This window comes from Nerophis ophidion, linkage group LG25 (genome assembly GCF_033978795.1).
Source record: "Nerophis ophidion isolate RoL-2023_Sa linkage group LG25, RoL_Noph_v1.0, whole genome shotgun sequence".
Lineage (NCBI taxonomy): Eukaryota > Metazoa > Chordata > Actinopteri > Syngnathiformes > Syngnathidae > Nerophis > Nerophis ophidion.
The window spans coordinates 9,732,068-9,759,588 of NC_084635.1; the positions used below are offsets into that span (position 1 = coordinate 9,732,068).

Here is a 27,521-nt window from a genome sequence, read left to right on the forward strand (position 1 = left end):
ATCCGCCAAAATTCACCCATTTAGAGTTCGGAAATCGGTTAAAAAAATATATGGTCTTTTTTCTGTACCATCAAGGTATATATTGACGCTTACATAGGTCTGGTGATAATGTTCCCCTTTAAACATGTAGTAAATTATGAACATGAAAGGACCTAAAATGGAACCTTGAGGAACACCACTATTGCAGCTAAAGAAGTTGAACACATGACTACTGACTGCATCGGAAGTAAACAAGCTATAGCAACACTTTAGTTACACAAAAAAGACAACCTAGGGCCTGATTTACTAAGATCCAAATACCACGCTCTAAACAGCGTTTTGCAAACACTAAATGATATTACAAACCCCGTATCCATATGAGTTGGGAAATTGTGTTAGATGTAAATATAAGCGGAATACAATGATTTGCAAATCCTTTTAAACCCATATTCAGTTGAATATGCTACAAAGACAACATATTTGATGTTAAAACTGATAAACATTTTTTTTTCTTTGCAAATAATCATTAACTTTAGAATTTGATGCCAGCAACATGTGACTAATCGGTTGGGAAAGGTGGCAATAAATACTGATAAAGTTGAAGAATGCTCATCAAACACTTATTTCGAACATCCCACAGGTGTGCAGGCTAATTGGGAACGGGTGGGTGCCATGATTGGGTATAAAAGCAGCTTCCATGAAATGCTAAGTAATTCACAAACAAGGATGGGGCGAGGGTCACCAATTTGTAAGCAAATTGTCAAACAGTTTTAGAACAACATTTCTCAACGAGCTATTGCAAGGAATTTAGGGATTTTACCATCTACGGTCCGTAAAATAATCAAAAGGTTCAGAGAATCTGGAGAAATCACTGCACGTACAGTAAACGATGATATTACGGACCATTGACCCCTCAGGCGGTACTGCATCAAAAACCGACATCAGTGTGTAAAGGATATCACCGCATGGGCTCAGGAACACTTCATAAAACCACGGTCAGTAACTACAGTTGGTCGCTACATCTGTAAGTGCAAGTTAAAACTCTGCTATGCAAAGAAAAAAACATTTATCAACAACACCCAGGAACGCCGCTGGCTTTGCTGGGCCCGAGCTCATCTAAGATGGACTGATGCAAAGTGGAAAGGTGTTCTGTGGTGTGACGAGTCCACATTTCAAATTATATTTGGAAACCGTGGACGTGGTGTCCTCCGGAAAAAAGAGGAAAATAACCATCCGGATTGTTATAGGCGCAAAGTTCAAAAGCCAGCATCTGTGATGGTATGGGGGTGTATTAGTGCCCAAGGCATGGGTAACTTACACATCTGTGAAGGCACCATTAATGCTGAATGGTCCATACAGATTTTGGAGCAACATATGTTGTCATCCAAGCAACGCTATCATGGACGCCCCTGCTTATTTCAGCAAAACAATGCCAAGCAACGTGTTACAACAGCGTGGCTTTGTAGTAAAAGAGTGCGGTTACTTTCCTGGCCCGCCTGCAGTCCAGACATGTCTCCATCAAAAATGTGCGGCTCATTGTGAAGTGTAAAATACGACAGCGGAGACCCCGGACTGTTGAACAACTTAAGCTGTACATTAAGCAAAAATGGTAAAGAAATCCACTTTCAAAATTTCAACAATCAGTTTCCTCAGTTCCCAAACATTTATTGAGTGTTGTTAAAAGAAAAGGTGATGTAACACAGTGGTGAACATGCCCTTTCCCAACTACTTTGGCACGTGTTGCAGCCATGAAAATCTAAGTTAATTATTATATGCAAAAAAAAAAAAAAGTTTATCAGTTTGAACATCAAATATGTTGTTTTTGTAGTGCATTCAATTGAATATGGATTGAAACGGATTTGCAAATCATTGTATTGCGTTTATATTTACATCTGACACAATTTCCCAACTCATATGGAAACGGGGTTTGTGATGCCATTTATTTATATAGCGCTTTTCTACCAACTCGATACTCAAAGCGCTCACAGAGACGTGAGAACCCATCTTTAATTTAAAAAAATGGATGGATGGATGAATGGATGGATGGATGGGTCAATGGGTGACACATGGAATAAATAGTGCTGATTATAACTCCTGAGCTTCTATCGACGCAACTTATGATGACGTTTCTTAAATGTCTCTTACTACTACTGGCATCTCAGTGGGTGTTCACATCCGTAATGAAGAACATTCTGACTTCAGCTACACTTCAAGCAAACGCGCTGTGAAGTAACATTTGTGTTTTTTCTCTCGGCGGCTGGGCGATAAAGCACACAAACGTGTTCCGCCGTGACGTTCAGTAGGAGCACAGCTTTTGCAGAGACGAACAGGATGTGACAATACACCCACTGCATTACCCCCACCTCCCTCCTTTTTAATAGTTGAATGGACCACAGCCAATATTAAAATGAAACCGGAGGGGAATGCCTCTGGTCAAGAGACATATCTCTCAAAAACAGCCGTCATAAAATGAATTGTATATTGAAAGAAGTAAAAAGAAATGAGATATTTCCACCCCTACTCTATTCTGGACAGTGCTTCGCTATTATTCGTTTTTGTTTTGTTCCTTTTTTCCTTGATATTGCTGCTTTAGTGTTATGTCCGCACTGCAGGGTATGATGCCCGATTTTGAATTTTGTATTCAAATCAAATATTTTTATGTTTATAGTCCCATTACAAAAAAAATATATACCATATTTCCTTGAATTGCAGGGCATATAGTATCTGCCTGCCTTGAATTACTGCCGGGTCAAACTCGCTTCCCAAAATAATTAGCGCATGTTTAGTATTACCGCCGGGTCAAACTCGTGACGTGCTTTTTGCTCCTTCATTCGCCATTGCTTTTTATCCCTTCAGTTCAGTTTATTTTCAGTCGAACAAAAACATATTCAAACATGGATCACCATTCAAAAATGAATAACATGACTGAAACAGGCAGAAGCAAAAAAGCTTATATGCCCAACATAACATTTTTTACATTCAATTAAGTTACCTTTTCTAATAATTTTGTAATACAAAAATAAATATAGTCATTCAGCATTTACATTTAAGTTGCCCTTTAACAAATAATACAAAAATATGTACTCACACACATGCACTTATTTGTAAATAAATAAACACACATACCTTCTAAATACAACATTTAACCAAAGAAACATACATTTCTAGTTCACATAACTTTTTAAAATACATTGTGACATGTTCTCTTTGAAATTAAATACTGAGTCACTCATTTTTATTTCTTTACCAACAGAATTCCACAAATTAAGACCGAGAACAGGTAAACATCGACGTTTAACAACTAATCTTGCTTTTGGTAAAATAAACTTAGATTCAGCTCTTAGATTGTATTTGCTGGTCTGTAGAGAGAAGTATTTTTGAATTCCTTCTGGAAGAGTATTTATTTTTGCTTTGAACATTATCTGTGTTAGCCTTGCGATGAGGTGGCGACTTGTCCAGGGTGTACCCCGTCTTCCGCCCGATTGTAGTTGAGATAGGCGCCCGCGACCCCAAAAGGGAATGAGCGGTAGAAAATGGATGGGGATGGATGGATTTTTAAATTTCATAAGTTTTGATTTAACAAATAATGGATGGGTATGGTCATAATATCCTGCTTTGTTTATTAGCCGTACAGCTTTTTTTTTGCAGCAAAACAATATCATTAATTATGGTTTTAAAAGTGTTTCCCCAGAGTTCTACACAGTATGTCATGTATGGAAGTATCAAAGTATAATAAATTGTTGACAAAGAATTATGATTAAGTAAATCTTTAGTTTTATACAAAACACCAAGTGTTTTTGATATTTTTGTTTTTATATAATTTACATGTTGTCTCCATGATAATTTATGGTCAATTATAACTCCCAAAAACTTAGTATCAAAGACACGCTCATGCCTCACTATTTTTGCGATGAATTGTGACCTTTCGAAGACGTATTGGTCGGATAAACGTGACTTACAGTAAGACTGCCGTCTCATAGGATACATATTGAAATGATGTCCATATATGGAAATCAGAACTGTACTTTTCTTACCGATTTATTTGAAATTTAGCCTACAGTGTGAACATAGCCTTTGTTTACCAATCCTGCCCCATAGGCGGTAGTATAAACCAGGGGCGTCGCCAGACAGATTTCACTGGGGCACTTGCCCCAGTGTTGCTCTGCAGTGCCCCAGTAAAAATTTCACCAATAAAAAAAAACGCTTCAGAGTTTTAAGTCTACATAACATAGACAACAGCACACATACTACTTAGTATGGTAATTGATTGCTACTGTATTCACTCCACGTAACAATGAGCACATGGCTACTTAATATGGTAATTTATTCACGTGTGGATCGAGATTTCGGTTGAGAGAGAAGGAGAGAGGGGGTGGGGGTGCGAATCACTGCTGAGGTAGTAGGTAACGTTAGCCAACAACAATTTGTTACTTATATCATTTTGATTTGACTCAAACTGTAACTCCTAGATGGATATCAGAAAGTTATTCGCCCGCAGCAGAGAAGAAGCAGCAGGAATGAGAGATATAAGTGAAGTCCTCGCTAGCTAGGCAACATCATTGTCTTAAGTTGATGCTAAGTTAGCTGACGTTATTCCTTGTATCAAGACAAACATATTCATTTGTTGTACAAGATGTTGGGGGAATTTCCAATGAACATGAAACATAATGTTGGTTATTGTCTGCTGGTTCTGCATCAATGATGATTTGGAGTCAGCATGTGTGAGTTGAGTGCTTCTCAAATGGTTTATCTTGAGGAAGAAAAACATTTTTCCATATCATCAAGTCGTGAGCCAAATTTTTAAATCATTCAAGTTTATTTCACAGAAAAATAGCACAGTAGACTTGTCTTGTTAATCGGTGTGACTTTGACTAAAATAATCTTGTTTTGTCACCAGAAAAATGGCTACAGCTAAAGCATCTGGTTTTGTTTCCAGAAAAAATAGTAACATTTCTGTATTTGTTTTCAGGAAGATGGCTAAAAATATCTGGTTTTGTTGCCACAATTTGATTTTTTTCTCCCTAAACTTTTTTTTTTTTTTCATGCACACATCTGACTACGACTCAGTGAAAATGACACACAATCCAATTTTATGTCACGACCCAGCAGTTGGGAACCACTGGTCAACTGTATAACAGTTACAGTAATATTTCCATGTCCGTCCAGAGTGATTTGACCACTTTGCAAAAATGAAAAGGAGACGTTACAGTTTATTTCTCAGAAAATGAATCCCTGAACAGACAGTTGTTCATTTATTCTACTACTGTGGCTTTATTGTTTTGTGTATATTTTATAGTTTTGTGTATCTCAAATATGATTAGCCACATTGCCATAAATGAAAATTAAATAATATAAAAGAACCCGGAGATGTAGGGGTGCTTTATTTGTTGTTGTACTTTTGTAGATGTTAAATTTGCAGATGATTACTGCAATATATATTTCAAAAAGATTAATTGCTCTTTTTGCTTTTACCAGTAGCAGGTTAGAAGTCTGGAGTAAAAAAGTGCACAAGTAGGTCAAATGCATTAGTTAATTTCAGGTGGTTAATCAAAGATCCATACAACATCATCTGATATGATTTCATAGTTTAAAGCACTATTTATGTATTTTTTTATGATAAATAAGTGCTAAAAATGTTTTTTCTCGCCCGCTTTGCACGCTCACATGAATTATTTGTGCCCCAGGTGTGCCCCAGTACAGTATTAGGTCTAGTGACGCCCCTGGTATAAACCTAACTGTCTTATTTATAAGTAAACCTTAAAAATTGAATTTCTTTATTTTATTCTCTTGACAGACAAGGCTATGATGGTCTGGAAAAGAAGCTGAAGGAAGTCTTCACTGAAAGAAGCAACATCTTGCACCAGCTCTCGAAGACATCCAAGGAGCTGGACAGCATAAAAGGCGACATTCAGGTTTGGGAAATGTTCTCTTTCATTCGGGAAAGGATTATGCGATGTTCATTGCTTTATTTACTGTAGCTCAGAGGGTTTTTTTTTTTATGGGGGTGTCTGTTGGTGAACTACAAATAGTTGACTTTAATATTGCACTCGTGAACTGAACTCCTTCGAATACATTATAAAAGCTTTTTAACGACACGACTTGAACGCACTGGTCGTTTTACATTCGTTAATAACCTGTGATTTATAGCCCAGTACAGTTTTACTGGTAATATAATTATGTTACAGTCAAGCTTGTATTACCATGGACTTTGTAGTGGTCACTATAGAAATGTATACAGTATAGGCCACCACACCTTCTCATTCAATGGGTTTTCTTTATTTTCAAGACTATTTACATTGTAGATTCTCACTGAAGGCATGAAAACTATGAACGAACACATGTGGAGTTATGTATTTAACAAAAAAAAGGTGAAATAACTGAAAACACGTTTTATATTGTAGTCCAGGGGTCACCGTAATTTTTGAAACCAAGAACTACTTCTTGGGTACTGATTAATGCGAAGGGCTAACAGTTTGATACACACTTAAATAAATTGCCGGAAATAGCCAATTTGCTCTATTTACCTTTAATAAATTAATCTATGTATAGATATTTAAAAAAATGGGTATTTTTGTCTGATATTCCGTCATACATTTTTTTTCCTTTTACGGAAGGTTTTTTGTAGAGAATACATGATGAAAAAAACACTTAATTGAACGGTTTAAAAGAGGAAATGAAATTTTGAAACATAGTTTATCTTCAATTTCGACTCTTTAAAATTCAAAATTCAACCGAAAAAAATGAAGAGAAAAACTAGCTAATTCGATTATTTTAGAAAAAATTAAGAAAATAAATAATGGAACAGGCCCTGTGATGAGGTGGCGACTTGTCCAGGGTGTACCCCGCCTTCCGCCCGATTGTAGCTGAGATAGGCGCCAGCGCCCCCCGCGACCCCGAAAGGGAATAAGCGGTAGTAAATGGATGGATGGATGGATAATGGAACATTGTTAGTAATTTTTCCTGATTTAGATTAATTTTAGAAATTTGATGACAGGTTTTAAATAGGTTAAAATCCACTTTGAAATAAGATTTAAATTTGATTCTACAGATTTTCCAAATTTGCCAGAATAATTTTTTGGGATTGTAATCGTAATAAGTTTGAAGAAATATTTCACAAATATTCTTTGTTGAAAAAACAGACGTTAAAATGAAGAATTAAATTAAAATGTATTTATTATTCTTTACAATAAAAAAAAAATATTTGAACATTGATTTAAATTGTCAGGAAAGAAGAGGAAGGAATTTAAAAGGTTCATGTGTTTAAAAATCCTAAAATAATTTTTAAAGTTGCATTTTTTCTCTTTCTGAAAGTTATAAGAAGCAAAGTAAAAAAATAAAATAATTTATTTAAACACGTGAAGACCAAGTCTTTAAAATATTATCTTGGATTTTCTAATTATATTTGAGTTTTATCTCTTAGAATTAAAAATGTCAAGCAAAGCGAGACCAGCTTGCTAGTAAATAAATACAATTAAAAACATAGAGGCAGCTCACTGGTAAGTGCTGCTATTTCAGCTATTTTTTAGAACAGGCCAGCGGGCGACTCATCTGGTCCTTACGGGCTATACCTTGTGCCCGCGGGCACCGCGTTGGTGATCCCTGTTCTAGTTTCTTCAAAATAGCCCCCCTTAGCTGGGATTACTGTTTTGCACACTCTTGGCATTCTCTTAATGAGCTTCAAGAGGTAATCACTTCACAGGTGTCATAGTTTTCATGCCTTCAGTGCCTCTACAATGTAAATAGTCATGAAAATAAAGAAAACGTATTGAAATGAGAAGGTGTGTCCAAACTTTTGGCCTGCACTGTACATTTCGTATTTTATATATTTGAGTATCAAATAGATCAGCCTAACAAACGATGCATTTTGGCTTAAAGCACTGCCCAGGTGCAACGATTTAACAGAATTATATGGCACGTTCTGCAATGCATCACCTATGCCTGTAAGCCCTAACCTTCCTATTTCACATTTTAAATTCTTTCATTCCTCAGTAAAACTGGTTGTCGGCTGTACTTCTTCGAAAGGGCATCAGATTTTTTAGCACAGCATTTTAATATTTAATTCATCCTCTCTTTCGACTAAATAAGAGTGCAGATTTTTTTCCCCCCCAAAAAACCATTAAGAGAGGTCAATGGAAAATGGATCACCTTTGAGAGCTTCCATTCAAATGCTCCACATTTTATCAAATATGTTTCTCACTGGTAACTTCATATACACATTTCTCAAAAACTGTAAAGGTGTAAAATTGTGTGTTATTGTGTAAGACCTCCCTCTCATATCTCCTGGGCAGACTTTTTTTTTTTTTTACTGCAGGCAACTACCTTCATCCTAGGCCAGGTGCCAGCTTGATGGACAAGGCACAGATTGTTTGGAGGGAACAATTTGTTGGCTGTGGGGGGTGGGGGTTAGGGGGTTGGGCGGGGCACCATAATCGTTTAAAAGAGAATCCAAACAATGGGTAGAAGCAGATTTGATGAAGCTAGCGTTTCTGGTTTTGACGAGTTGCCCTCAAGTTGCAGGTCGGTGCTCTTATAATTAAGCATTCTTGATTGGGGTAATTTATTCTTGTCAGTGGCCCCAGGGTATGATGACTCTTAGTATTCCAACTTTTTGACTCGAAGGCCACATTAGGCTCTCGGTACATATATATATATATATATATATATATATATATATATATATATATATATATATAAGCATTCACATACTATGGTTTGTATACTGCCGCAAGAAACCTAATTGCCCTCTCAACGTGGGGTGCTTACAAACATCAGTCGTTTACCAAGCAAAGGTAACACGCAAGGACATTAGCACATCCGACACGTACGTAGGATTAACCGAAGGAGCGTTTGAAACCGGATGGAATAATCACAAGGCCTCCTTTAGAAACCAGACTTTGCGGAATTCTACAGAACTCAGCAAGCACATTTGGAACCTCAAAGACAATAATGTTGAATATTCAATAACATGGCAAATTCTTGCATCCAGCACACCTTACAACAGTGGTTATAAAAGATGCAACCTATGCTTGAAAGAGGAAGTGTTTATTATATATCATCCAGACCGGTCATCCCTCAACAAGCACTGTGAAATCATTTCAACATGGACGGAAACACCTCCTAGGTAACACATGAGCCAATCACCTAGACCCTACGCCTGCCTGTACCCACCCACTCTGTGCCTTATATGAACCATTGTATGTGAATGCTTCCATTAAAATCTCCTGATGATTGAGGGAACCCCTCATGAAACAGTTCTGTAGAGATGAAGTAGTCTTGTGATTTTTCCCACACCTACATATTGCGCTCTACCACGGTATCGAGCACTATTCTCTGGATAATCCAATCAAGACATATATATATATATATATATATATATATATATATATATATATATATATTTATTCATTTTTTTTTCTTTTTTTTTCTTTTTAAAGTAGTAATTTGGGGACCCTGATTTAAGCGACAACAGGTTTAGCTTTGATCCCCCATCCATCCATCCATCCATTTTTGGATGGATAGGGGATCAAAGCTAAACTTGAGCTTAAGTGAATGTACTGTACATAAAAGCCTCTGTAAATTCACTGCAAAGCTTTGTGTTATTATTAAAGTCCCTGCAGCATTGTGCTGGCTTTTTTTTGTAATTGTCGCGACCTAATTTTCCTTTTTTTAAACGATTTGTGATGTTAAGGCTTTTGTTGTTCTACAACACTGCAACGGCTTGTGATTTTATGAATTTGTAATCAGTGTTTCATTAGATTTGTTGCAGCCCTAACCTCCAAAGGGTCAGGAAAATGCTTTCTTGCTACATTGGGCTGGAAAGGCCGCTTGATTTTGCAAATCATTGTGGGGCTGGGTTGCAAAAGCTTTTGTTTACGTTGTGAAAGCGAGTAATAAACTTAAATTAAGATGGAACAAAAAAAATAAAAAAAACAAGGGACCATATTGGGACAAACTGTACTCTATTCCAAAGGCTTGCAACAAGGAAAAAGTAATAAAAAATGGTGGAATGACTCATTTGAGCTATGAGCACTTCCGATGGATGAGTTTTGAAAAAGTTAAAGTGCCGCAAAACTTGTTTATGTTTTGTCAACGGAGTCAGTATTTATATCGGTAAAGAATTTTTGAATGCAAAGTCTGTTAAGGCACATTGTCCTTTGTTTTGGATTTCATCACTGATGTGTTGGCCCTGTGATGAGGTAGGGATTTGTCCAGGGTGTACTGCCCGAATGCAGCTGAGATAGGCACCAGCACCCCCCGTGACTCCAAAAGGTAGAAAATGGATGGATGGATGGATAACTTATGTGTTGTAGATACATGAGGTCCACTTTTTCATTGGCATGTTTTCCCCCAAAATCAAGCCTATTGTTACATTTAAATACTTTAATCGCTGCGTTTCTTCTGCGCAAAAAATAATCATTTATTTTTGTGCTTACCCAAAACTACAAGTAAACACACAACATGCTTTTTTTTTCAAAAATATTGTACGTTGTTTGCAAACTAGCCCGCTCCTAGATTGGCTAACGCTAACATCCTACGAAATGCTCCGCGTTTAAGAGACTAAAAAACTGTATCAAAATGTAACCAGTCTTAAAATGCGTGAATACACCGACGTGTACCAGGTGTTGGCAATAAAAGTGAAATTTGATTGTCTCACTGCCGCTGTCCAGGCTATTCGCCGTGTTTTTTATTAGCTTCTAAACCCGACTTCTTGTGGCTTTACTTTCTTGCCGGGAATGAGAAAAAGGTTGCCAAATGGAAAAAGATGAAAGACAAAATATAATATTTGTTTTAATATGGTTTCTGTAGGATGGCAAACATGACACAAACCTCGTTAGAAATCCCACTGTTTATATTAAACATGCTTCACTGATGAGAGTATTTGGCGAGCGCCCTTTTTATCCTACCAATTGTGGTCCTTGAACTCACCGTAGTTTGTTTAGATGTCTGACTTTCTCTGAAGCTGCCACAGAAAGACGTGTCTTATGCCACTCTTTCTTTGTCTCATTTTGTCCGCCAAACGTTTTATGCTGTGCGTGAATGCACAAAAGTTGTTACGTCTGTTCGGCATCGTGGTGCCGGGTTCGATTCCTTCGAGGATGCGTCGAAAAAGAACACAGCAAAGGTAAGGTTTAACTATTAATTTGAATAACAAAAGGTGCTAGAAAACAAAAATACTGGAGCTAAGAAAAGGCAAACAAAAGACGCTAGCATAGGCACATAGGCACACAAAGGCGAAAACAAAACATTTAGCATGAGAGCTAAGAATAAATAAAATTGCGCAGCGTGAGAGCTCGCAAAAATACTACAGGAATTGCATGTAAGCAAAAGTGTAAAGCAGACGTTCCGTTGTGTGAAAACAAACTAGAGTCCCCGGCAGAAGAATGAAAAGAGGAAGGCTTATAAAGGGAAGGTGATTAACAGAGAACAGGTGTGCAGGAACCGGGAGTAACAGCTGAAACTAATAAGTAACCATGGTCAATCAATCAATCAATCAATCAATCAATGTTTATTTATATAGCCCCAAATCACAAATGTCTCAAAGGACTGCACAAATCATTACGACTACAACATCCTCGGAAGAACCCACAAAAGGGAAAGGAAAACTCACACCCAGTGGGCAGGGAGAATTCACATCCAGTGGGACGCCAGTGACAATGCTGACTATGAGAAACCTTGGAGAGGACCTCAGATGTGGGCAACCCCCCTCTAGGGGACCGAAAGCAATGGATGTCGAGCAGGTCTAACATGATACTGTGAAAGTTCAATCCATAGTGGCTCCAACACAGCCACGAGAGTTCAGTTCAAGCGGATCCAAGACAGCAGCGAGAGTCCCGTCCACAGGAAACCATCTCAAGCGGAGGCGGATCAGCAGCGTAGAGATGTCCCCAACCGATACAGGCGAGCGGTCCATCCTGGGTCCTGACGAGCGGTCCATCCTAAGTCTCGACTCTGGACAGCCAGTACTTCATCCATGGTCATCGGACCGGACCCCCTCCAAAAGGGAGGGGGGGACATAGGAGAAAGAAAAGAAGCGGCAGATCAACTGGTCTAAAAAGGAGGTCTATTTAAAGGCTAGAGTATACAGATGAGTTTTAAGGTGAGACTTAAATGCTTCTACTGAGGTAGCATCTCGAACTGTTACCAGGAGGGCATTCCAGAGTACTGGAGCCCGAACGGAAAACACTCTATAGCCCGCAGACTTTTTTTGGGCTTTGGGAATCACTAATAAGCCGGAGTCCTTTGAACGCAGATTTCTTGCCGGGACATATGGTACAATACAATCGGCAAGATAGGATGGAGCTAGACCGTGTAGTATTTTATACGTAAGTAGTAAAACCTTAAAGTCACATCTTAAGTGCACAGGAAGCCAGTGCAGGTGAGCCAGTACAGGCGTAATATGATCAAACTTTCTTGTTCTTGTCAAAAGTGTAGCAGCCGCATTTTGTACCAACTGTAATCTTTTAATGCTAGACATGGGGAGACCCGAAAATAATACGTTACAGTAATCGAGACGAGACGTAACAAACGCATGGATAATGATCTCGGCATCTTTAGTGGACAAAATGGAGCGAATTTTAGCGATATTACGGAGATGAAAGAAGGCCGTTTTAGTAACGCTTTTAATGTGTGACTCAAAGGAGAGAGTTGGGTCGAATATAATACCCGGATTTTTTACAGAGTCACCTTGTTTTATTATTTGGTTGTCAAATGTTAAAGTTGTATTATTAAATAGAGGTCGGTGTCTAGCAGGACCGATAATCAGCCTTTCCGATGCTGATGAACTAAATGGGAAATGAACGGATCAAATGGAGAATGAGAACAATGATCTAAAAAACAAACAATAATATGTGAAGATCCGAGTCACGGATCGCAACAAAAGTGAGCTTTATTGATGTTATTGACTTGTGTGGCGTGCTAATGAAGCTCATTTTGGTCACTGCATGACTGTAAACAAATCAATCATCATCTTAATTGTTTGTACATATTGCATCTTTATGCCTTGTTTGTAGGTATATTTGAGCTCATTTAATTTCCTCTACTAATGTCCTCTGTGTATTTAGTTTATATTTGCATGTCTCGTGACACATTATCTGTGTGTAATATTGGCTGCATTTCTGATAGATGTTTGTGTGTCATGTTGTTCCAGACCACAGCAAATGTAACCCAGCTTGCAGAGATTGTACTAAATCCATTAGAACAGGGGTCGGGAACCTTTTTGGCTGAAAGAGCCATGAAAGCCAAATATTTTAGAATGTATTTCCGTGAGAGCCATATAATAGTTTTAACAATGCCTGCATTTTTTGTTTGTAAGACCAACATTTTTAGAGTATTGTAGGTCTCTTATTCTTTTTAATAACATTGTTATTCTGAATCTAACCAATAATAAATCAAATACTTCTTATCATGAATGCGACTTCTTGAACAGGTGCGGTAGAAAAAGGATATTGTGACACTGTGATTACCAGCGTAATTATGTAGGTAGGTAAGTATTGTTATTGCCCAAGTACAACACAACTTTGTTGATTGACTGATTGATTTGATTAGACAAACAATAAGTGTTTAGGGTCACAGAACAGCATATATACGTATCACAACATACATCTCCAGACTTGCAACAGAGGGGAGGGAGTTGGGGGTTACGGTGGCGGGCTGCAGCTCTTCAGGCACTGCCCAGTTGTCCATCACCCCTAAGGGATTTGCGTCAAGGGCGTTGGATGAATTATTAATTACTTATCGTGTTAAGCAATGTCAGCTAAGATTTATCTTGAGAGCCAGATGCAGTCATCAAAAGAGCCACATCTGGCTCTAGAGCCATAGGTTCCCTACCCCTGTATTAGAAGAAGACAGCCTGCCGTTTCCTTTAACTTGGACACACACATCTATACTTTTGGCCATTCTAAACCAGTCATTTCCTGGAGTTATCTCACCTTTCTGAGAAGCCGCCCGTTTTACTAATGCGTGGAATAAATATTACATTTCAACATTTCTGTCAACGAAAATTTGCGTCAACCATAGACACACAGTCATATTGATAGTAGGCTAATATAGCTAATATAGACACTTACACCACGTGTTGCCTTCATTATACGACTTATAAAAAGGTGTTTAATTTTTATTTAGTATTTTTTGTTTCAACAGTTTTTGACTGCTGACCCTGCTCTATTCGACCAATGTTTGTTTAATTGAATACAATACTTTATAAAATGCCCCCCAAAAAACTAGCTAAGGTTTGCGTATGCATTTTGGACCTACTTTTATGGCTCTTCTTTAGGGTTGAGCGTGTGAACTCACTGAACCACAACTTCCGTCGACTATTTAGCATTTTAGCTCCTTGGGTCACAGTTGAACAATGGTAACTTACGGGAGAACGGGAGTGATATTGCAGCTGGAACTAATCAAAATGTGCAAATGTTGATCCAAAATCAGAGGAGATTGTGACGTTTGGTTGGCATTGTGGTGATGTGGTTGCGTTCTCTCGTTGGTGCAGTCGGAATAGACAAAGCGTGAAGGTAAGGATTATGATTTTTTTTTACACTACAGAACAAACTAAGAACTTTAATACTTGCACAAAAGCACAAGAGACAAACCAACAGAACTAGCATGTGAGCTAGAAAGAACAAAAGACGCTAGCATGTGAGCCAGGGAAATAAACACAGGAGGGAATAACATGGACGCTAAAGTACACAAAAACAGTCTTTTACCACAAGCTTGGGATAGCGACGTCACCTGTTGCGTGAATTAGCAAATTAGACTGTGAGGACGAATGACAAAAAAGGGCAGGCTTAAATAGGGACAGAAATTAGGAGGCAGGTGCGCGTGAAAAGCAAGATGCAGGTAACACAAATGCGTAATTATGGAAACGGAAACAAACAGGAAGTGCCACCAGGAACTAAGGGAGTCAAATACTAACAAGACGAGATACAAAACAGAACCAAAACCCGATTATGACATGATTAGAGCCGCGGATAATGACAGAGGTAAGCTCTGAACAAGTAGTTTACACACAGGAAAATGATGGTCGACAAGTGGACCCCAGCTTTGACCATTTTTTTTTTTTAGGTGCACATCCCACTATGCAAGAGGTGAGGAGTGAGCCGGTGTGACGCACTATGGTGCATTGACACACGAGCATAAGTGTATCAAAGGTCAATATGCGTGCCTCGTGCGAAAAATGCGTACATGTTGGCTGGTCTGCATAATCACCTAATTATTCACACATCAAATTAGCATTTAGTTTTTGCACCAACATGGCAACACATGACCTCTTTGGCACATGCGGCCTTGCTCGCACAATACTTACACAACACATAACTACCCTGAGGTTGTGGCTGACATTGTACAGCATGCATTACACGCGTTCATGTGTCGACGTGTCAGCACCATGCAGGTGCTTTGCCACTGCTAGCAGATTTAATATGACGGTAATGTTGGTCATAAAAACACAGAATCCTGATAAAACAAGGGGTTTTTACAGGTGTCTGTTTTTAATCTCGGAGCAAAGGGTTACGTCTTCTTTTAACTTGACTTTGAGTGGTTTCAAAGGCCTACTGAAAGGAGATTTTCTTATTTAAACGGGGATAGCAGGTCCATTCTATGTGTCATACTTGATCATTTCGCGATATTGAAAGGATTTAGTAGAGAACATCGACGATAAACTTCGCAACTTTTGGTCGCTGATAAAAAAGCCTTGCCTTTACCGGAAGTAGCAGATGATGTGCGCATGACGTCACAGGTTGTAGGGCTCCTCACATCCTCACATTGTTTATATTGTGAGCCTCCAGCAGCAGGAGCTATTCGGACCCAGAAAGCGACAATTTCCCCATTAATTTGAGCGAGGATGAAAGATTTGTGGATGAGGAAAGTTAGAGTGAAGCACAAAAAAATAAATAAATAAATAAAAAGAAAAAGCGACGGCTCCAGGCGGCGGCATTGGGATCGTTTCAGATGTAACTAGACACATTTACTTGGATAATTCTGGAAGATCCCTTATCTGCTTATTGTTTTAATAGTGTTTTAGATGGATAGATGGATAGATAGATAGATAGATAGATAGATAGATAGATAGATAGATAGATAGATAGATAGATAGATAGATAGATAGATAGATAGATAGATAGATAGATAGATAGATAGATAGATAGATAGATAGATAGATAGATAGATAGATGGATGGATGGATGGATGGATGGATGGATGGATGGATGGATGGATGGATGGATGGATGGATGGATGGATGGATGGATGGATGGATAGATAGATAGATAGATAGATAGATAGATAGATAGATAGATAGATAGATAGATAGATAGATAGATAGATAGATAGATAGATAGATAGGTAGGTAGGTAGGTAGGTAGGTAGGTAGGTAGGTAGGTAGGTAGGTAGCTAGCTAGCTAGCTAGCTAGCTAGGTAGATAGATAGATAGATAGATAGATAGATAGATAGATAGATAGATAGATAGATAGATAGATAGATAGTACTTTATTGATTCCTTCAGGAGAGTTCCTTCAGGAAAATTAAAATTCCAGCAGCAGTGTACAGAGTTGAGATCAATTCAAAAAAGTAAAAAGTAAATAATGGTGGTTTAAATGGAAGCAAAATAGAGAAATATTACAATAAGAATAAAAAATAAAAAGCAACAATGGGAATAAAAACATAACAATAAAATAAGTATATAACAAGACAAAGTAGGCAGTAGTGACCATGTTATGAAAACGTATTACACTGTTATTGTTTTGCATCCCCTGTCATCCTAGTACCCCCCGCCCCCCGCCCCAGAGAGGAGTTGTACAGTCTAATGGCGTGTGGGACAAAGGAGTTTTTGAGTCTATAAGTCCTGCACTTGGGATGAAGCAGTCTAGAACTGAACAGGCTCCTCTGGCTACTGATAACGCTATGCAGAGGGTGACTGGCATCATCCAGGATGCTCGCTAGTTTGTCAACAGTCCTCTTCTCTGCCACCGGGGCGGTATAGCTCGGTTGGTAGAGCGGCCGTGCCAGCAACTTGAGGGTTGCAGGTTCGATTCCCGCTTCTGCCATCCTAGTCACTGCCGTTGTGTCCTTGGGCAAGACACTTTACCCACCTGCTCCCAGTGCCACCCACACTGGTTTAAATGTAACTTAGATATTGGGTTTCACTATGTAAAGCGCTTTGAGTCACTAGAGAAAAGCGCTATATAAATATAATTCACTTCACTTCACCGTCACCAGTGTGTCCAGTTTCATTCCGATTATAGAACCGGCCCGCCTGATCAGTTTCTCAAGTCTGGAGCTGTCCTTCTTAGATGTACTGCCCCCCCAGCACACTACCATGTAGAACAGAACACTGGCAACCGCAGACTGATAAACTAAGTTCCCGCCTGGATCCTTTGGTCCACTGGTCCTTTACACAGCTCCCTCTCATCATTCCCAGGTGTGCTGATTGCCGATCGCCCACAGCCTTGCTGGCAAGCAGAGCGCAAAGATGAGGGCGCATTGGTATGCGCCCTGGTTGTGACAATTTGTCACTGAATATGAATGTGTATGAGTTGCCACTAGGGACGGAGAGGAAGAAAACATTCCCCTTTGACCAGAGGAAGTTAGGGTTTATGGAAATGCGGTGTTAATTGCCACAGACTGTACCTCGCAGCATTGTTTTAAACCAAGCTGCATAATTTTGAAAGACACCGTTTCCTATTACCGTGGGGAATTTCGGTCCACTTGATGACAAACAAAAATATCTTCAAGGGATTGTCAAGCAATTGGGGACCCGACTAATCCAGAATGACTCATCAGGCGGGTGCTTTGGCGCCGGTAAAAACCAATCAGCGTTTCTCCCTCTACCCTTGTTAGGATTTTTCACAGACACCACAGCCAGATTGTTTGAGGCTACATATTTATTTTCCGGGGCTTCAACATTTCAACATCAGCTACAAATGTTCCTGTTAATGGTATTCATCTCGATTATTTCATGCTTCATCTATTTTTTGCTACTTCTTTTAAAGTATTCAATCAGTATTATTTCTCTGGAACGGCCGCACTTTGTTTTGAACTCAGCTTTGGAAGAAACACCAAACCTCAGAAGAAAGCTTATTTTGTTTGCCCTTATAGTACAAGGAGGTCGTTGTGTAATATGCAAACATTGTTGTCTTTTTTTTTTTTCTCTTTTAGTCTTTGAAAAACGATGACTCAGTCGCCAAGAAGGACGTACAAAGGATTTTGGAGCTCAGCCACAAACAGAGGTAAAGACACTCTTTAAACCTTTTAAAGCCACCAATGCTGTTCAAATGTCGAGATTACTAACATATAGTTATGGAAGTTATATAAGATTGTTAATGTTGATTATTTTTAAGTTATGATCAAAACCCATAAAACATTATATCTAACAATTATCTTTACATTATTTTTTTAGCTAAGCATCAATGTTGAAAGAAAACTAATTTGATTTGAACCTCCATCATGAACATTCATGCAATTTTTGCAACCAGTGCTCCTATTTTGGATGTTTTTTAGTCACGCAGAATAACAAAATACTGTAATACTAACGGTGTTCAAACTTTTTGACTTTGAAAGCCGTCTGCATGTAAAGTAACATACACATAAATGTATGTATATGTATATGTAGTCATTGCTTGTATTCCAACGCGAGACTTCTTCCCGGAAGTGGAAAAAAAGCAGTGGTCAACCAAGCCAAGATGGCTGTTACGCTGCAAGGAGCCTAGATCTTCCTGCAAAAAGCAGCTATGAGTAAATAATCCAACTATTCAATGGTTTAAAACCCCATACTTAATCAAAAAAAGATTTGTGGAGTGATTTTAAGGATTGACCTGCTCAGTGGCCTTGTGGTTAGAGTGTCCGCCCTGAGATCGGTAGTTTGTGAGTGTGTGGGTGCCATGATTGGGTACAAAAGCAGCTTCCGAGAAATGCTCAGTCATTCAAAAACAAGGACGGGGCGAAGGTCAGCACTTTGTGAACAAATGCGTGAGCAAATTGTCAAACAGTTTAAGAACAACATTTCTCAACAAACTATTGCAAGGAATTTAGGGATTTCACCATCTACGGTCCGTAAAATCATCAACAAGTTCAGAGAATCTGGAGAAATCACTGCACGTGAGCGACGATATTACGGACTTTTTATCCCTCAGGCGGTACCGACATCGGTGTGTAAAGGATATCACCACATGGGCTCAGGAACACTTCATAAAACCACTGTCAGTCACTACAGTTGGTCGCTACATCTGTAAGTGCAAGGTAAAACCCATTTATCAACAATATCCTGAAACGCCGCCGGCTTCGCTGGGCCCGAGCTCACCTAAGATCGACTGATTCAAAGTGGAAAAGTGTTCTGTGGTCGGACAAGTCCACTTTTCAAATCATTATTTGGAAACAGACGACGTGATGTCCTCCAGTACAAAGAGGAAAATAACCATCCGGATTGTTGTAGGCGCAAAGTTCAAAATCCAGCATCTGTGATGGTATGGGGGTGCCAAGCCATGGGTAACTTACACATCTGTAAAGGCACCATTAATGCTGAATGGTCCATACAGGTTTTGGAGCAACATATGTTGTCATCCAAGCAACGTTATCATGTACGCCCCTGCTTATTTCAGCAAGACAAGTGTTTCAACAGCGTGATTTCGTAAAACAAGAGTGCGGGTACTTTCCTGGCCCGCCTGCAGTCCAGACATGTCCCCCATCGAAAATGTGTGGCACTTAAGTTGTACATCAAGCAAGAAAGGTAAAGAATTCCACTTTCAAAGCTTCAACAATTAGTTTTTTCAGTTCCCAAACGTTTATTGAGTGTTGTTAAAAGAAAAGGTGATGTAACACAGTGGTGAACATGCCCTTTCCCAACTACTTTGGCACGTGTTGCACCCATGAAATTCTAAGTTGATTATTATTTGCAAAAAAAAAATTAAGTTTATGAGTATGAACATCAAATATCTTGTCTTTGTAGTGCATTCAACTGAATATGGGTTGAAAAGGATTTGCAAATCATTGTATTCCGTTTATATTTACATCTAACACAATTTCCCAACTCATATGGAAACGGGGTTTGTACTGTATTAAATCCTTCAGGATAGTTCCCTCAGGAAAATTGAAATAATTCTATTTACAGTCACGGCGGAGAGTTAGGAGGTTTGCGCAAAATATGTTCTTCTTCCAAAGGGGGCGTAATAGAATATAATTGAGAATCATTGATGTAAACAAACTGGAACCCGACAGCTGACACCTGTGATTGCATATCCATTTAACAAACTAACAATTACTGAATCATCATCATATTTTGTTTTTGTGTTGTTATCATATGTACTCCGACACATTTGTGGACAAAACAAACAGGAGGGGAGACATAGAAATACTTTTCCTGACAGAGCCTCGACTCTAAGTTTCTGTTTTCTGTCAGTCAAAAATTAAAACACAAATAATATCAAGATTGTACTTTAAGGGGAAATAACAAACCGGGGGTCGGCAACCCGCGGCTCTGGAGCCGCATGTCTTTAGCGCTGCCCTAGTGGCTCTCTGGAGCTTTTTCAAAAATATATGAAAAATGGAAAAAAAATGAGGGGAAAAAAAAAAACATTTTTTGTTTTAATACGGTTTATGTAGGACAAACATGACACAAACCTCCCTAATTGCTATAAAGCAGTGGTCCCCAATCACCGGGCCGCGGAAAATTTTTCTTATCAAAAAAAAATAAATAAATATTTTTTTATTTTTTATTTTTATTTTTTTTATTAAATCAACATAAAAAACACAATATACACTTACAAATAGTGCACCAACCACAAAAAACTCCCTTTTTCATGACAAAAACGTCCCTTTTTCATGACAAAGAAGAAAAAAAAAAAAAAGAAAAAAAAAGGACACCTCCCCCCCGGGCCGCGGGACAAATTATTAGACGTTGACCGGTCCGCAGATACAAAAAGGTTGGGGACCACTGCTATAAAGCACACTGTTTGTATCAAACATGCTTCCCTGATTCGAGTATTCGGCGAGCGCTGTTTTGTTCTACTAATTTTGGCGGTCCTTGAACTCACCGTGGTTTGTTTACATGTACAACTTTCTCCGACTTTCTAAGACGTGTTTTATGCCATTTCTTTTTCTGTCTCATTCTGTCCACCAAACTTTTAACGTTGTGCATGAATGCACAAAGGTGAGTTTTGTTGATGTTATTGACTTGTGTGGAGTGCTAATCAGACATATTTGGTCACTGCATGACTGCAAGCTAATCGATGCTAACATGCTATTTAGGCTAGCTATATGTACATATTGCATCGTTTTGCCTCATTTGTAGCTATATTTGAGCTCATTTAGTTTCCTTGAGGTCCTCATAATTCAATCTATATTTAATGACAGACTATCTTTATTTAATATGGCTTTTAATTAATTTAAATCAATCAGTCAATCAATGTTTATTTATATAGCCCCAAATCACAAATGTCTCAAAGGACTGCACAAATCATTAGGACTACAACATCCTCGGAAGAACCCACAAAAGGGCAAGGAAAACTCACACCCAGTGGGCAGGGAGAATTCACATCCAGTGGGACGCCAGTGACAATGCTGACTATGAGAAACCTTGGAGAGGACCTCAGATGTGGGCAACCCCCCCCCCCCCCTAGGGGACCGAAAGCAATGGATATCGAGCGGGTCTAACATGATACTGTGAAAGTTCAATCCATAGTGGCTCCAACACAGCCGCGAGAGTTCAGTTCAATTTAATTTGCGGCTCCAGACGAATTTGTTTTTGTATTTTTGGTTCAATGTGGCTGTTTCAACATTTTAGGTTGCCGACCCCTGAACTAAACGAATAAAGTATATTAGAGTACATGGAAAAAAACGTTAACGTTCTTTGACTCTTCTCTCTTGCACTAAAGCGTGTGCCACTTTTGTCGTCAGCTTTTGTAAAAAAAAAAAAAAAAAAATCTTGCACTCTTTCGCCTTTCTTGATTATCTCTCAAGGAACTTTTTACAAAACGTATATATTTTTTGGGCAATTTGAAGGGTGCCGAAAACAACGCATGCATAGGGGAATTTTTCTTCAAGAAAGTTAAAGTTTCAAACATCAGTATTCATGGACAACTTTAAAACAAATGTGTACATCAGTGGTGGGGATACAATTGTGGAATTCTCTTTACAATGAGATAAAAAACTTTACAAAAATATTCCAATTGAAAAACAAATATTTAAAGATAGAACAATAAGATCATATGGACAGCCATGAGTGTTTACATTTTGCTTTTTATTTATTATTTTACTTATTTTTTTCTCTGGTTTCGTATCTGCTCTGTATCATTCCGTGAGGTGTGTATTATTATTATTATTTGCTCTGTTTGGTTTTTACTTTATGAAGTTAGATGAAGTAAGATAATTTAATTTGTCAAAAGGGGCAGGAAACTATAAGATTTTTCTTCATCCTGCTCCTTCTCAGGCACTGTTGTGTGAATTTAAATTGTATAATTGAGGTATAATTGTGTATCGTTCAAAATGCACATCAATGAAGGAGATAAATAAAAAAATGAACGAATGAATGAAAGTTAAAGTAGGAATGACAATGATAGTCACACACACACACTCACTCGGTGTGGTGAAATCACTCTCTGCGTTTGACCCATCTCCTTGTCCAAACCCCACTGGGAGGCGAGGTGAGCAGTGAGCAGCAGCGGTGGCCGCGCTCGGGAATCATTTTGGTGATTCAACCCCCAATTCCAACCCTTTATGCTGAGTGCCAAGCAGGGAGATAATGGGTAACACAACATAGTTTGTACATTACTACCATCCAACGTCTTGGAATTGCAACCGCATACATATAACACTTGCAAATGAGACTGAGTAGTTTATCAATCAATCAAAGTTGACTTATATAGCCCTTAATCACAAATGTCTCAAAAGGCTGCACAAACCAGAACGACATCCTTGGCTCAGATCCCACATCAGGGTAAGAAAACACTACCTCGATACAATATTGTAATTGTGTCATTCCCTCATGTTTGATGACATTACAGTGTTCTATGATTTTCTGTTCTACATGCTAACGATTAGCATTAGCAATTTTACATGGCGATTTTAACAACCCCGAATTTGGTGACGAACACTACACCCAAGATGCACGTTGGACTTCCTTTATTGTCATTCAAATTTGAACTCTACAGTACAAATAAGAACGGGATTGTGTTGAATTAGCTTGTTGTAGTGCAGGATAAAAGAGAAATAAGGTGCAGATATAAATAAATAGATTTACTGTACATTTAAAACATAGTGAGTTAATCCGTTTTTGGAGGGAATTGAGGGCATTATTTTGATGCGTTCAAGAGCCTTATGTGCCAGAGGGAAGAAGTTGTTACAGAACCTGCACGGAGGCTGCGGAACCTCTTTCCAGAATCCAGCAGTGAAAACTAGTACTTACAGTAACAACATTTTGCAGCGCTCAACAAAAGACAACACTGGCACAATCAAAGGCAACACAACGTACTTGTCACGCCTGTGAATTATGTTTTGTTTTTGCCATGTTTGGTCATGTTATGTTTCGTTTTTTGGACATTCAGTTCTGTTTTTGCACTTCCTGGTTTGTTTTCGTCTCCATGCCAACCCATTAGTTTCCACCTGGTCTCCAAGTCACACCCCTGTCCTCAGCCCTCACACCTGTTACTAATCATCATCATAGTCACTATTTTAGCTCTTTGTTTCTGTCCTCGTCCTGGCAACTTTGAACTTTACCTACCTACCTTACCTTCTAAAACCTTTTACCACAGTTTCATGTACCGACCTTCACGCCTTTTGGTTTGTTTTGTGCCACAGTTAGTGTCTTTTGTTCATTTTTATATATATATATAGTCATGCCATTGTGCTGTTTTTTGTTTGAGTATAGTCTAGTTTGTTATCCGCCATTGTGTGCGCCCTTTGTTTTCCTGTTTTGAATTATAGTCTTCAAATAAATCAAATATGTACTTACATTCATGTCTGGCTCGTGCAAATGAGTTAGGATTAAGGGGCGGCATGGCGTAGTGGGTAGAGCGGCCGTGCCAGAAACCTGAGGGTTGCAGGTTTGCTTCCCACCTATGGACATCAAAGTCGCTGCCGTTGTGTCCTTGGGCAGGACACCTCACCCTTTGCCCCCGGTGCCGCTCACACTGGTGAATGAATGATGAATGAATGATTGGTGGTGGTCGGAGGGGCCGTAGGCGCAAACTGGCAGTCATGCTTCCGTCTGTGGCTACAGATGTAGCTTACCACCACCGGGTGTGAATGAATGATGGGTTCCCACTTCTCTGTGAGCGCTTTGAGTATCTAACAATCGAAAAGCGCGATATAAATCTAATCCATTATTATTATTATCATTATTATTATTATCCTTTGTGTGGAAGAACCAAAACAAATCCTAGTCAATTGTACATTCGTACATTACTCCCATCGAACATCTTGGAATTGCAACTACATGCACATAATACATGCAAATGAGACTCTGAAGTTGAAGAAATCCAAATATAAGAATGCACAGTTCCCATTATTAGCTTATTGTTATATGTAAATACAATTAATGAGACATTATTATTAAACAATTAACATCTATTACCACGTGAACACACACTAAAGTATCGCTGAGTACCGCTATCGATTGCCAGATACCGGGAAATTGGTATGTTCAAACGTGACAGGTACCTATCCCTGGGTGTAATAGTAAAAATCTAACCACATACTGTACTGTGTTCATTGGAAAGATCCCTTTGTGGGTCGGCAATATATCTTTCTGCAAGCGAGCTGGAAAACTGTTTACCCAAAGTGGTCCGCCAGTTAGGATTGTCAGATTAATGTTGTATGTAATGAGACTGTTAATGATTAGGAGTCACTTGTGGCCTCCTTGCTCTTCCAAATGTCAGATTGATTGAAGTCCGGCCTCCTGTGTGCAGAGTCTTGATAGGCAATCAATAGCCTATCACCAGCCCATGGCAGATCTCATGTGATGAAGCTAAAAACCATAGAGCGGCACCGCGGTTTCCACGTTGCCTACCAAGCACTTACGAACCGCAATCTTAGTCGCACCTGTTATCAATCAGCCCATGGAGTCCCGCACTTGCCAAAAGTAATTACATGCTGATTCCATCATGGCAGACGACGACATGTGATTGATCACAAGCAACGCACTGTTGACAACTCTTTTTCAACTATTTCCACTGCATACTGCAGTGCAACATTAAACCTCTGCCAACTTCAAGGGTTTTTTTGCTTTGAGGTTTCATAACAGCTAAAGATATTTCAGGTGATTTAGACTTTGTAAACCGACGTGGCCCCGCAGGTCATATTTTCACTCTGTACTGTTTTCGCTCTGCCCTTTCCTATCAGTATGGGCGAGTTTTTGATTTTGTTTGTGTTTCCAAGTAGATGAGAATAAAAATGAAATGCCATAGCATTCGTGGGTGGCTGGTTACTAAGAAAAGGGAACGTGTTTGCAAGGATTTTCTAGTGCCAAAAACAAGGCCGCTGGCATACACTGGGTCTTTCAACAAGATGTGAGTGGCTTCATAGCCTGAATAGTTAGTGTTCAATGTAAAAGTGTTAAGAAACATCATGCGATTTTTTTTTTCGAATCATTGACCCGCCACAGTTCATAATTGAATGTGTAAACCACCACTAAATTCTTACTCATTCATATGCATTACTAATACAGCATAATAATACTTCAAGCATTCCAAATATCTAAAGAAAAGTTCATCATAAAACATAAGACATATTCAGATTTTTTTGCCCATATGCGACCTGTACCTGTTTTCTCTTTAATGTTATTTTGAACTAGTGATGGGTTTCACGGTGGCAGAGGGGTTAGTGCGTCTGCCTCACAATACGAAGTTCCTGCAGTCCTGGGTTCAAATCCAGGCTCGGGATCTTTCTGTGTGGAGTTTGCATGTTCTCCCCGTGAATGCGTGGGTTCCCTCCGGGTACTCCGGCTTCCTCCCACTTCCAAAGACATGCACCTGGGGATAGGTTGATTGGCAACACTAAATTGGCCCTAGTGTGTGAATGTGAGTGTGAATGTTGTCTGTCTATCTGTGTTGGCCCTGCGATGAGGTGGCGACTTGTCCAGGGTGTATCCTGCCTTCCGCCCGATTGTAGCTGAGATAGGCGCCAGCGCCCCCCGCGACCCCGAAAGGGAATAAGCGGTAGAAAATGGATGGATGGATGAACTAGTGATGTCCTGATATAATAAATAAATGGGTTGTACTTGTATAGCGCTTTTCTACCTTCAAGGTACTCAAAGCGCTTTGACACTACTTCCACATTTACCCATTCACACACACATTCACACACTGATGGAGGGAGCTGCCATGCAAGGCGCCAACCAGCACCCATCAGGAGCAAGGGTGAAGTGTCTTGCTCAGGACACAACGGACGTGACGAGGTTGGTACTAGGTGGGATTTGAACCAGGGACGCTCGGGTTGCGCACGGCCACTCTTCCACTGCGCCACGCCGTCCCCGATACCAATATTTTGGTACCGGTATCAGCACCAAAATAATTTCGATACTTTTCCAAGTAAAGACGACCACAGATAAGATTTTAACCTATTTAAAACATGTCATCAAAATTCTAAAATTAATCTTAATCAGGAAAAATTACTAATTATGTTCCATAAATTATTTTTTTAATTTTTTTCAAAAAGATTCGAATTAGCTAGTTTTTCTCTTCATATTTTTCCGTTGAAGTTTGAATTTTAAAGAGTCGAAATTGAAGATAAACTATGTTTCAAAATGGAATTTTCATTTTTTTTGTGTGTTTTCTCCTCTTTTGAACCGTTCAATTAAGTGTTTTTTTCATTCTTTATTCTCTACAAAAACTTTCCGTAAAAGGAAAAAAAATGTACGACCGAATGACTGACAGAAATACCCATTTTTATATATATATAGATTTATTTATTAAAGGTAAATTGAGCAAATGGGCTATTTCTGGCAATTTATTTAAGTGTGTATCAAACTGGTAGCCCTTCGCATTAATCAGTACCCAAGAAGTAGCTCTTGGTTTCAAAAAGGTTGGTGACCCCTGCTATAGACAATCACCTCATCAGCCAGTCTAAACCTGCAAGAATTGTGTGCTAACAGTTTCTCATTTGCTTCACAATTGACAGAGACGAGATGAAGTCCCTCCAGGCTGCCTTGCAGAAGCAGCTGGACGAGGCCAACGAGAGAGCCGAGAAGCAGCAGGCCACGGTAAGAAAGACCCTGACCTGACCATCAACATCCGGTTGTCTGGAACCTGCCTTGTCACCTGTCACACGGTCCCCTCGCTGATCCAGGCTTATTAGCCAGGAGCTCCCTCGCTGTCACCTCCTTCACTCCACACTTGACACTCTTAGAAAATGGCAAGAGAAAGTGGTCTGTCCCCTTCATTCAAACCCCAACTAAAGAATAATAAGACCGAGCAAGGCCAACACAATAGTCCAGTGGCTATCTTAGTTTTCCTGTGTGGAGGTGGTCACCCTGTGTTCACTTTTGTTATCTCCTTTCGTGTCGGGTTACAAAAAAACTGCACTTTTTTACCGTGTTTTTTTTCCAATACAAAAACAAAAAC

At 39.1% G+C, this 27,521-nt stretch overlaps 1 protein-coding gene across 1 annotated transcript in view; it reads left to right on the plus strand.

The window, feature by feature from the left end:
- The window catches only part of luzp2 (leucine zipper protein 2), a 566,503-nt gene that overhangs the window by 305,551 nt on the left and 233,431 nt on the right, over positions 1–27,521 (plus strand). The window contains exons 2-4 of the mRNA XM_061887318.1: positions 5,774–5,891; positions 18,130–18,200; positions 27,079–27,160. Of these exons, the coding sequence (XP_061743302.1) occupies positions 5,774–5,891; positions 18,130–18,200; positions 27,079–27,160 (271 nt within the window). The remainder of the gene's footprint in view (positions 1–5,773; positions 5,892–18,129; positions 18,201–27,078; positions 27,161–27,521) is intronic.